Genomic DNA, 12,815 nt, shown 5'->3' on the forward strand with positions numbered 1-12,815 from the left:
TGTTTTGTTTCCTACTTGTGTGCAATTCTCATCTTGCTCTAATTTTTCAGGAAGCTCTTCCTTTCACCCTTCCTCCCCCTCCCCTTTTTGAAACATTTATATTTGTTTTATCTTACACAATCATCATGATTTTTCATTTTAATGTGCTGTTAGTATTTGAGAATACTAAGCTACTCAATTCTGCCTTGTAGATAACTAGATTTATATATTTATTTAAGGTGGCTTTGTGTCTCTGTGTGTCACAATGTGGTTTGAGTGGTAGTCCTACCAGTTGGTTAGTCTCTATGCAGAATGGCTAATGCTTAAGTTGCTGAAAGCAGTTTTGTTGTAATCTAAATTGCAATGTAGCTAGCGGATTCCTTTGTCTTAAACCTTGCTGCTTAAATGTTAAAAGTTCCCTAGCTGAATTTGGGCTAACCTTGATAGACTTCGACTACCACTATGTATTTCACCAATATTGGCTACCCTCATGAAAATAGTTTATTTGGCAAGTGGAAAGGTTTCTGTTCAAGTCCTCAGCTTCCTCAATCTCTCTGCCTCCCCTTGATACAGCTGATTACAAGTAAGTTGTGATTCTCCTTAAGCCCTAGGTCCCTGATTCAGCCCTCAGTTGATTCTCTTCCTAACCGTCTAATCATTATTTAGAAAAGTACTGTATGTATATGTTGCTCTCACAAAACATTGGGGTTTTATAAATCAACATTATAACAATCCTTTAAAAGTAGTACAGAACAATCATTAACATGACTGGCCGCTCAAGAAAATGCTAAACAATTTCATGGGCCCCTTGGCATTAAAAAGTCTAAGAGGTGCTTGACAGTCAAAAGCAAGGGTGCCTGCCAAATCACTGCTGCAAATGTGTTCCACAGCATGGAACACCAGTGACACCAAATGGCTGACTTCTAGTTGAGGCCAGTCAGACTTCTAACACACAAGAGGAAGCTCTTCCTCTGCTTTCTCAGTTTGTGGGGATCCCTTAGGGTTCTGTTTTTGGCCCTCTGCTATTTTTCTTGGTACATTCTTTTTGGGTAACCTCATCACATACTGTGGCTTTGCGACTACCTGTATGCTAATACTGTACAGCCGTGCCCCCCAAAATATTTCTTTCCTTCCAACCCCACATCACTTCTCTGATATTTCCACTGGGATGCTTCATAGTTGCCAATACAGTGGACCCCCGGGTTACGTTACCTTTGGGTAACGTAACCTTCAGGTTGCGAACAATGCAAACCCGGAAGTGTGTATGCGCGGAAGCGTTCTGTCACGCCACGTGTGTGTGCAGAAGTGGCGCTTCTAGATGCGGACTTTTCGGGGTACGTACGGACCCCCAGAATGAATTAAGTTCGTATCTGGGGGATCCACTGCACATTCACAGCCAAATGTCTCATCTTTCCTCCCATCTACCAATCCTCATTTACACTTCCTCTATTGCCCACTTCATCAGGATGAAATCTTTGTTTCTCTGACTCCCCCCCCCCCCGCTTTTGTCCCATATTCAGTCCATCCACAAATCAATGCCGCCTCTCTATATATTACAGAATGATTATCTTTCCTCAACAGAATTTTAGGCCTTGCAATCTTTTCCTCATTGTTCTTGGAAGTGGCCTATAAAAACTGAATGCAAAACTGGTGAAGATTTCAAGATTGCCTGGTAAACAGGAAGCAATTTTATCATTGCATAAGTTTGGAATCTATATTGGCAGGACAATAACCTATTAAGAAATCTACACTCATAATGATAAGCTTCTCTCAAAAGAGGCAAATGCTAATGAACATTTAAAATTATTTTTTAAGATTGCAGATTTGCTTAACACAATAATTGGGATTTGGTACTTGGGTACACATCTTATACATGACACTTCATGCTGTTGAAAGTGTAAATAAACTCCTGTGTTCTCATTAACAAGTGAAGACTTCATAATTCTGTAGATCTGAATGAAATAGTCTTTTGCTCCGATTGGACTCATTAGCTGTGTTTGGATAATAAACTAAACAGGGATTTTAGTGTTCATTGGCTTGTGCACTACTCCTTTCCTCCTCCAGTGGAACCTTGAGGAGGAAGTTGAAAGCACTTGTTTTTTATTCCACCTTAGAGTGGCTTGTTATGCCCAAACTAGGGCCAAATGTGGTTAGTTTTAACTTTGGTTTGTTTGTCTGAATTGGGCAACTTCAGACTGTGGCTTATGATGGTGGTTTTGAATAAACCACAAGCCTACCAGGAGCCCCAGATTGACTTTCAATACCATTTTGTCCCATGCCACGCTCACCTATGACTTCAGGTGTAGGGCAGGTACTGCTGTGGCTCTAGAGCAAGCATAGGCAACCTTGGCTCTCCAGATGTTTTGGAACTACAACTCCCATGATCCCTAGCTAACAGGGCCAGTGGTCAGGGATCATGGGAGTTGTAGTTCCAAAACATCTGGAGAGCCAAGGTTGCCTGTGCCTGCTCTAGAGGAACAATTGGGAGCATTGCCGTGATCTGCCACTTGTTCCCTTGAGCTCCCAAATGCAGATGATCCTTGACTTGCTTTCATTGCTGAATTTACATTCAATGTCAAATATAAGCCCTCCTTTTGGAAAGGTAAGTGGCAAAATATTCTGCGGAATAATCTTCCTCTGCAGTCCCAATTTTAATTAAATTTGGGGCTGGAAAGTATCCAGAGTGCACTGAGTGCTCTTTGATTCTTCATTTGAAGGTGGTTCACAGATGGTGTGGCAGTTTTGGGTTCAGTCCTCAGGTCCGGATAGTTCAAACTGCCTTTAACAGCCTTATCAAATCTGCAACCTTTTGCTTGCAAAGCAAGTGCTTTCCCATAAAACTCTGGCCTGTTCCATCATTACATTTACGATTGTTTAGTTATACATGACCAGTCACTAGCAAATAGATTATGTATAATCATTGCTGTTTTGTCTTGCAGGTGCCATGGTTCAGAACAGAGTGAGAGTACTGGGAAAGAAGAGCTGAACATACAGCATAAATTGATTATATAGGCAAACTGGAAAAAAATTAACCTGTCTCTGAGGTGACTAAAGGGGAATAATGGTGATTTTGCGCCGGGCTCGGCCGCCTGCTTCCGCCCCAACCAGCAATGAATCTTGACTCGCTCTCGCTGGCCTTGTCTCAAATCAGCTACCTGGTGGACAATTTAACCAAGAAAAACTACAGAGCCAGCCAGCAGGAAATACAGCATGTAAGTGACATTGTGAATGACATTTTAAAAAAAAGAAATGAAAAGGGTATCCACAACTTAGTTCGTACTGTTTATATTTCTACTTCTCACTGCTTGATTGGTTTAGTTGCTAGAAAAACCTTCCCCAACCTGGTAATCTCCAGATGTTGTGGATTACAGCTTTGACCACTGACCATGTTAACTGATTGATGTGATTTGTAGTGCAAAACAACACAGGCCACTAAGATCTTACTATATTTTGCTTGCTGGGAGTTGACAATTGTCTTGTCAAGTTTATTAAACTCTAATGTGGTTGTATATCCTATTTATCCTGTTGTTTCATCTTTTTTTGGTTTGTATCTGAATTGATTTACGACATTGGCTTTACTTACTCAGTGGTCCTGTAGAGTTATTGCTCATTTCCATTTTTATAAGAGTTCTTTTATTTAAAATCAGCATGCCCTGACCTTCTTGCAATGTCTTGTGGTAATTTAATGCAAAATTAAATTGGCAATACTTAGTTCATTCTAGGGTGAATTAATTGCAAGTGTTAAAACTGCCTGTTTTTCCTTATTAAATGAAAATGGTTCATTCTAGCTTGTATTTTTCATAGTTACAAAAGTAGTTGCATCTTTCTTTTTGTTGCCTCCAGGTCTGCATTCCCTTTTTTGAATGGTTAGATTTTAAAAAAAGAAAAAAAAAAGAATTGAGGCTGGCACTGGTGGTGGAAATGATGGTGAAAACAGTGAAGTGAACCTTCAGGTTTGCAGTTCCCTGCCCAGTGTGGCTAGTAATGTCATTTAATTCTCAACTAGCAGGTCTCTTCTCCTGGATGAGATGTGAAAAAGTGAATGCGGAAGAAGTGTAGCATGAGTATAGTGACCTGAAGAACAATTACTCCAGGGCAACATCTATATGGCACCATATGCCCACGTTGTTGCTGTCCTAGTTTTCCTGCAAACTTTTGAAGCTGGCAAGAGGGTTTTTGGTTAGCGGTGTGTTCTGGTCTTCCTCACTTGAAGGGTCTTATACTCAGTACTACTTAGAAGCATGCTACTTTGATCCTTGTTTACATCCAACTTTCAAATGCCTTTAAACTTTCGTGTTTAAGGGTCTTTAAATAACTGATTCTTTTGTAAAGTTTTAAATTTTCATGTTATACTGTATATAATACGGAGAACAATTATAATAGACCAAAATTAAAACATGAAAAACAAAACTAAAATATGCATGTAGGAGGGGGAAATAAGGCTTTCATATTGCAAGCAAACAATAAGCGATGCAAAAAAAGAATTTGAGGATGACAGCTGTTAAAAAGAAAAATCCACAACCACAAAATACTTCAGTAGTTAGAGACCATCTAGGGAGACAGCTGGACCTTTGAACAGTAAAGGAGTCAAAAGCTGTCTAAAGGAAGAAAAGGTGAATGCAGAGAAGCTGAATGAATTCACAGCAGAAGATACAACGAAACCCCCTGTACTTAAACTCACACTTCCTCTTTCTTCATTGACAAAATAAGCTGTTCAATCTTCTTTAAAAGAAGCTACAAGTCGGCTCAGCCTGGATCCAGATGATATTAACTATAGGCTAGTGGCTAACGTTTCCTTATTGGTTTATTGTAGTGCACTCTATGGGGTCCCCCTTGAAGATGGTTTGGAAGCTGCAACTGGTGCATAATATAGCAGCTAGCTAGGTTACTGCTGGGTGTTTCTGTCAGGGCTCACCTTACGCTGGTCCTGAAGGATTTTGTGCTGGTTGCCAATTTGCTGCTGAGCCAAGTCTAAGATGTTAATATAAAAAGCCCCAAACAACTGAATACTGGTGACAAATAAGAGGGCTGCTGCCCAGAGTGGCTGGGGAAGCCCGGCCAGATGGGTGGGGTATAAGTAATAAATTATTATTATTATTATTATTATTTATTTCCCTTCTGGGGTGTGTCGTACCATTTTCAGTGTCAAGTTAAGACATGCTTATTTACCAAGCCTTTCAGGCAGGTTTCCCTTCTGCTTTCCCTTCTGCTGCATTGCTGCACTCCTGTTTTGTTGCTCTTGTGATTTTGTTTAGTTTTCTGAATTTAGCTTAGGATTTTAATGAACTATATATTGTTTTCAACTGATATTTTGTATAAAATTTTCATGTCCATTTGGTGATGTGTGGGGCTGTAAGTATTTTTTAAAAAAGAAAATTGTAAATAAAGCCTTCCTCACAAGGTGATCAAGAGAGTAGGGGCTTGCCCATTATAATTATTCTTAGATTAATCTGATTATCTAGATTGGGGTCGGAAACCTCTGGGCCTCCAGATGATGCTGAACTACAACTCCCATCTGTCTCAGAAGCATGGCTAGTGGCCAGGATCAGGGATGATGGGAGTTGTAGTTCAGCAACATCTGGAGCGCCACAGTTCCTCACACCTGCTCTGATACGAAGTAAACATGCTGTGACTTGTTTGCTTGTCTGAGAGGTGAGTCATGGTCTGTTAAATAACATTAACCACAGTTTATGTGCAAACACAGACAGTATGTGATTCATTGCACACACATTATCAAAAGACAGCACTGGCAAAAAACTGCTTTCTCTTCTTCCGCTGCTCAGCAATAAGCTTCCTTTATGAAGCTTTAGGCAGGGAAAAATTATTTGAGAGGTGCTTTATCAGATTAGTTTTGAATTGCCTGTCCCTCTTATGGTTCCACAGTATAATAGGAGTTGTGATTCAGCAACATCAGGAAGGCCAAAGGTTCCTAACCCAGATCCATTTCAATTAGGCTTCTAACCTGGTTTGGGGCCAAAAATTACTCTGGTCATCCTGTAGGCTGATCTTTGCTGGCAGATGGGAAATGGAACCTTGTTGGTTCTCCTGGACCTCTCAGTAGTGTTCAGTGCCATTAATGATGTCCTTTCAATTCGGCTGTCTGGTTTAAGTTTGGGAGATACTGCTTGATGCTTGTTCTGCAGAGTTCTATTCATTTGCCCACACTGTTTAACATCTTGATGAAACCATTTAGAAAGAGCACCTGAAGATTTGGTTGAAGGTATCACCAGAATGAAGACGATACTCCACTTTATATTTATTGCTCATCAGATGCAAGTGAGGCAACTCTGAAAAACAGAGGTTCAGGGTGGAATTGAACATCACACTGTGATGAATGTCCCTATTAGTACAAGCAATGCAGCTTGCCAGATGGAATGATCCTCCCTCTTCCTGTGCACTGTTTTGGGGATTTCTTCTGACCTCACCTTACAGCCAATTTTGGGGGTAGTGGGCGGGGAGCAAGGAAAACCCTGTTGTGCAAGTGGAAGCCCTCTTGCCCATAGTCACTGAAGATTAGAGGTATTGATTGGTTCAGGGTGGTCCATTGCGTGACCTAAGGGCCACACATGTGGCCCTTGAGGCTTTTTTTTGCAACCCTCTGCAACATTTGACACAGACCCACACCATTCTTCACACTGCCTTCCCAAAGCTGGTTAAGTAAGGAGCTGGGCTTTGGGAAGGAAGAGTGAGGGCTGTAACTGTGTCTTAAGAGCCCTCCCACCTCCTTCCCAAAGCTGGGAAAGAGCTAACAAGGCTTTGGGACAGAGGTGGGAGAACTGTAGGACCTTTTCCAAAGCCTGGTGCCTCACTTAGGCAGCTTTACAAAGGCAGTGTGAAGTCTGGTGGGGTAGGGGGACAGCATGTGCACAACAAGGCAGTGTATGGCTCATGGGCTCTGTGTCAAATTACTATTGTGGCCCACTTGGTTTGAAAAGTTGGGCTGCCCTGTTTGGTTGGTTTATCTATCCAGGTGAATAGTATTCAGCCTGTTCTAGATGGTGTTCTACTCTCCCTAAAGGATCAGGTGTACAACTGTGGGTGCTTATTGATCCAGCACTGGAGGCTCAAATGATCTTATGACTCAAATTGCCTATTCTCAGCTTTGGTGGATGGATACACCAGCTTTGACCTTGCCAAAGTGGTGATACCTTGGCCACAATTGACCATCCTCTGTTGATGCTGGTGGCGCTGTGGGTTAAACCACAGAGCCTAGGGCTTGCTGATCAGAAGGTCGGCTGTTCGAATCCTTGCGACAGGGTGAGCTCCCGTTGCTCGGTCCCAGCTCCTGCCAACCTAGCGGTTCGAAAGCACATCAAAGTGCAAGTACGGTAGATAAATAGGTACTGCTCCAAGTGGGAAGGTAAACGGCGTTTCTGTGCGCTGCTCTGCTTCGCCAGAAGCGGCTTAGTCAGGCTGGCCACATGACCCAGAAGCTGTACGCCGGCTCCCTCGGCCAATAATGCGAGATGAGTGCTGCAACCCCAGAGTCTGTCACAACTGGACCTAATGGTCAGGGGTCCCTTTACCTATATGTTGGACTGCCTGTAAAAATGGTCCAATAACTGTGGTTGGTTCAGAAAAGGAGTGCAAAGGTTTTAACTAAGACTGTGCAGTTTGATCATATTATGCCTGTGCTTTGCTCAGCTGCACTGGTTCTCCATCTGTTTCCAGGGCTAATTTAAAAGTGCTGGTTTATAAATGGCAAGCTGTGTACCTACCTGAACCTTAAGATCTTTTGGAGGCTCTACTCCTGGTGCCCCCACCAAAATAAGTGAGGGCAGTAATCTTTCAGTTGTGATATCCTGGTTATGAGACAGCCTTCTCTGGGAGGCTTGTCTTATCCCATTCCTGTGGTCTTTTGGCCACCAGGTAAAATCTTTTGTTTCACTCAGGCCTTCTGACAGAGTGGTGTGGTTTGGGCCTCTAAATTTTTTAAATACCAGTACTGGTTTTAACTTTGGGGTTGCTATGCAGTTTCCTTCTTGTTATATTTATGCTGCTTTTGGTTGTAGAACTTACTTTGTATTAAAATAGCTTTTATATTTAATATAAGTAACCCAGATAAATTTGTTATCTAATAAATAAATGAAAATATTTGATTCTGGACTCCAGGAATTACCTCAATTATATGCATACTATGCAATGTATTTAGGTTGATTTTTATTTTATTTTGCTTAGTGCTAACATGCTCTACTTTAAAAGCAAACATATTTTCTGTTTATTAAAGAGTAATTTAAATTATATCCCTTTTCATTTTTACAAAGTGGTTCTCAGCCCTACCCTATTTTTCTGGGTCATTGGCCCATTTGAACCTCTGAAAGACTGCTAAGGTCACTTGCTGCTGTACTTGCTTCCCCCTTCAGTCTGGCTTGTCATGTTGCCTGACAAACCATGAGCATTAAACAAAGTTCATTTTTGGCTAGCCTCTTGAATATTTTTTTTTTGGGGGGGGGGACCAACCATGAGCCCAGGTTCAGATGACATCAGAAGTCAGACCCTGTGGCATTTGAGCAGTGTTTACCACTACAGTACACTGTTCAGTCATGTTAAACCAAAACTTGTTTTAAACTGTAGTTTAATGTGTCCTGGACACTGTGTGACTTTCCCTTATTTTCTGCTTTTTGCTACTAGCATGGACCCTGCCAGAAAGCTGTGTGGCTCCTGTTCCTTAAGAGTGCAGCTGATAGTGGTAGAAGCACTCAGTTAGAACTTGGCGCTGATAAACACCAAGGTTGCAGGTCGATCCCCATAAGGAACAGCTGCATATTCCTGTGTTGCAGGGGCTTGGACTAGATGATCCTCAAGGTCCCTTCCAATTCTACAGTTCTATGATTCTATGTACAGTAGTTACAAATGCTATGGTACCTGCTTCAGCTCTTTTGTTTTTCTTGCAACTAGATTGTGAATCGGCACGGCCCTGAGGCAGACAGGCATTTACTACGCTGTCTATTCTCACATGTGGATTTCAGTGGCGATGGTAAAAGTAGCGGTAAAGATTTCCATCAGGTAAATTTTGTCCTTAAAGAATTTCCAGTTAGTTTCTTGATTTTTAATTTTTACATTTTTTAATTCTACAATGCTTCCGTCTTGTAGTGACTTACAAAATTCATTGTGAAAATACATAAAGTAAAAGCAGCATTGAAACTACTACTAAAACAGCATACCTATAGATACATTTAAAACAGGCAACAGATTTACAACAGAACACTACTTTTAAAAGTCCCATAGCTCATTGATAGAGCACATGCTTTTCATATAAAATGCTCCAGTTGCATCTCCAGGCAGGTATGCTAAGCACTCCTGCCTGAAACCCTACAAAGGTGCCTGCCAGTCAGTCTACAAAAATGAGTTAGATGCTCCAGTGGCTTGACTCTGTATAAGACAGGTTCCTGTGTTCCTAAGTTTTAAAATATAGCTTGATTTTCTGTCCAGCAGTTGGTTCAAAAACTTCCTAAAACATTGTTTTCGTTACCCTGTAGAAATCTGGAAGGGAGTCAGGTAAGCACATGTTTCTGGGAGAGTTAAAAAGAGGCTCTACTCAAGAGAAGACCTGTGCTTTTTTTCAGATTGGCTTATGAGTACAAAAGTTGCATAGAAGTGCCACTAATTGCTTCAGGAGGTTTCTTAGGAAGCTATTCATAAATGGAAATAACTGTATCCCTGAGTACTTCTAAGGTGGCTTGTAAATGTAAATAATCCCAACACATTTTAGTTTTGCGAACTTTAGGAAATGTTAAAATAGAAGAGTTGAGCTACTTTTGAATACTACTGTTCCTAAGGCCTTGTGTGATGGAACTTCATTTTTCTCAAGCTTTGAATGACTCAGTAACTGAGTTCAGTAACTTGAATTTTAGTCACAAGTTTAGTCACAAGTCAAGTCAAGTTACTTGTTTGGCTTGTCTCTGTAAAATATTTCTTAATATTAGCTTCTATTTTGTTACTATGGATACAGTCTTCAGATGATGTTTGTTGTGCTGGGCATAATCAATAATGACTAAGAATTGTGAATTGTGTTCACCTTCTTGAAAGACTAACCAAAATATTTTCATCTGCCATCTCATCTTTATGATATCAAAATATTTGTCAAACGTATCCTATAGTAAGAAGACAGTTCGAAGTACTTTCATGGAGGTATATATTATGTTTACAGAAACAAAATCCTGGTAATATCTGGTAACTAGATCATGGGTGTCTCCCCCAAACCAACCAAAACTTTTGCTACAGCTGTCTCCTTCCTTTTCAGACGCAGTTTCTGATCCAGGAGTGTGCATCATTGATTACAAAGCCAAATTTTATTTCGACGCTGTCCTATGCTATTGAAAATCCATTGCATTATCAAAAGGTTTGTATGCAGTTTTAAAGTGCTGTTAACAAGAATGTTAAAGAAAAACCTATTCAGGTGTCAGTGAGCTAATTTTACAAACTGTACACCTATGTTCATTATCACAAAGGAATTTTTAAGATTTACATCATGTAAATTCTGTACTCATAAAATATCCAGGTAATTGACTTATTTTACATTTCTTTGCTCTGCACCACCCACTCTTCATTGGGGCTTCTGTAGGAATTTACAGAACTTTGTATGCTGGAATTGGAGAATACTGGTAGTTTGGCAACAAATGATATTATATTCAGAGAAGCTGGGAAGTACCATAAATGAGTAGAAGTTGATTCTATTTTTTCTGTAGAGGAGCTTATGACACAGATAATCTTTTTCTTGGTACAGTATTCTCTTAAACTATAAACATAAGCATCTCATAGATAACTTTTTTCTTTCAGAGTCTTAAGCCGTCACCCCATCTATTCACTCAGCTGAGCAAAGTTATCAAATTAAGCAAGGTTCAAGAGGTGGGTTAAGTCCATAGATTTATCTTCCATGAAGTAGTCTGATCCCCTTTTAGTCTGACCATTAAAAATGTTGGCCATAGTTGCATGCTTTTTATGTCTGCTCTGTGAAAAAAAGACCTTTTATCCAACCTGAATATCCCAACATTCAGCTTCATGAGGAATGAATATTTGTCCAGTGACTTTTTCAACAACATGCAAAATTTTATATACCTCTATCATGCCCTTACCACCACCTCACAGCCCCCCCCACTAGCCCCAGTCATTGAAACGCTTTCTCACTGGGGAGTTCCTTCAGTTGATCATGCTACTTGCCCTTTTCTTCACCTTTTGCAGCTCTACAATATGCTTTTTGAGGTGTGGTAAACAGAATTCTACACGCTACTCTGAACACAGGCAAATCATAGATTTGTGTAAAGGCACTATGATAGTGATAGTTTTATTTTTTATTTCTTTTCTAATGGTACCCATGAAATCTGCTGTTTTCATTTTTTTTGTAAATTTTATTTTATAATTTGTAACTTCAACAATTATTCTTCATAAAAAACAAAAAAGCAAGCAAAAACAACAACAACAAAATATAAACAAAAGCATAAAACCCTAACACTTTTATCAATATATAATCTGCTGTTTTCAGAGCAGCTGCACTCTACACCAGTATTTTCATGAAACTCCACCACAACTCCCAAGATCTTTTTCCTGGTGGCTTTCTCAGTTCAGATCTCATCAGTGGTTTTTTTAGGCTTTTGTTTATCACTTTTCACTTGTTTTATGCTGAACTGCATTTCCTTTTTAAATGTCCAGTCACCCAGTTTGGTGAATACCTTTGGGAGCACTATTTTGTTTTCATGCCCAGAATAATTTGATGTCCGCTATGATGATGAATTTATTCTTACGGTCTTACGCTATGAACTTGGGCACCTAAATATAGATCGTTTATGAACAAATTAAAAGCACTGGACCCAATAGGAATCCTATGGGGGGACTTGACTTCCTGACAGAATCTGAGGAAGGTTAACAGCTGGTAGTGATCTTGGAAATGTTCCAACCATATTAAATAAGGTGTGGCATTAGTCACAATGATTTCCTGTCCATTTTGCTTTATAGTAGCAGTGGGATGAGGAGAGTTGTTGGGAGGACAGTAAAGTTCAGCCCTGGTGTTTCTCTTTGCCATTCTAGTTGCCAGACAGCTGGACTATATGTATGTGATAGGTGATAATGCAGTTCTTTCTTCTATTTGTAGGTTATTTTTGGCCTTGCTTTGCTAAACTCCTTCAACCCAGATCTACGAGGTTTTGGTAAGATAAATTTGTATAGTATCATAGACACACATACCAGATTTTACTTCAGTTTAGTATACAGTGGTACCTCGGTTTAAGTACACAATTGGTTCGAGAAGTCTGTACTTAACCTGAAGCGAACTTTCCCATTGAAAGTAATGGAAAGTGGATTAATCTGTTCCAGACAGGTCCGCGGAGTACTTAAACTGAAAGTACTAAAACCGAAGCATACTTAAACCGAGGTATGACAGTAATCTGATTCCTGAGTTGTCTATAAGAGACTTTAGTTTTCTAAATGTATGTTTTTCTGACTGACGGTCAAATAAAAAGGATGATGATGATGACTTTAGTTTTCATCCTTCTCCTGGATCTAGTTGCTTAAGTTGTAGAATCCAAGGGCCAGAAGGGACCACAGTGCAAGATCCAGTTAACTCATTCAAGGATCATCCTTGTAGTTGCCTCTGCTGATGTTTGGAGGGAGGGGAAACACCCCAGATCTTGAAAACCTTGCCTGATCTTTGTGACTAATAGAATGTTCTGAAGACATAAGATACAGCTCTCCTTGAGCCCTGCCAGAAGGGGAAGACAACATGGGAACCATATGTAAGCTGCTCTGAGCTCACAATATAAATCTAATACAACACACACACCCAAAAAATCTTAAGAGGTAATTAAGAAATATGAAATCTGCTTCCTTATGTCAGTTCTATC

General features: G+C 40.2%; 1 protein-coding gene across 14 annotated transcripts in view; it reads left to right on the forward strand.

The window, feature by feature from the left end:
* The window catches only part of CNOT1 (CCR4-NOT transcription complex subunit 1), a 62,127-nt gene that overhangs the window by 3,586 nt on the left and 45,726 nt on the right, over positions 1-12,815 (forward strand). For all 14 annotated transcript variants that reach the window (XM_035118918.3, XM_088672093.1, XM_088672096.1 and 11 more), the window contains exons 2-6: positions 2,919-3,191; positions 8,878-8,985; positions 10,223-10,321; positions 10,759-10,827; positions 12,068-12,122. In XM_035118918.3, the coding sequence (XP_034974809.1) occupies positions 3,090-3,191; positions 8,878-8,985; positions 10,223-10,321; positions 10,759-10,827; positions 12,068-12,122 (433 nt within the window). In that variant the 5' untranslated portion in view covers positions 2,919-3,089. The remainder of the gene's footprint in view (positions 1-2,918; positions 3,192-8,877; positions 8,986-10,222; positions 10,322-10,758; positions 10,828-12,067; positions 12,123-12,815) is intronic.

This window comes from Zootoca vivipara, chromosome 6, assembly GCF_965207765.1.
Source record: "Zootoca vivipara chromosome 6, rZooViv2.hap1.1, whole genome shotgun sequence".
NCBI lineage: Eukaryota > Metazoa > Chordata > Lepidosauria > Squamata > Lacertidae > Zootoca > Zootoca vivipara.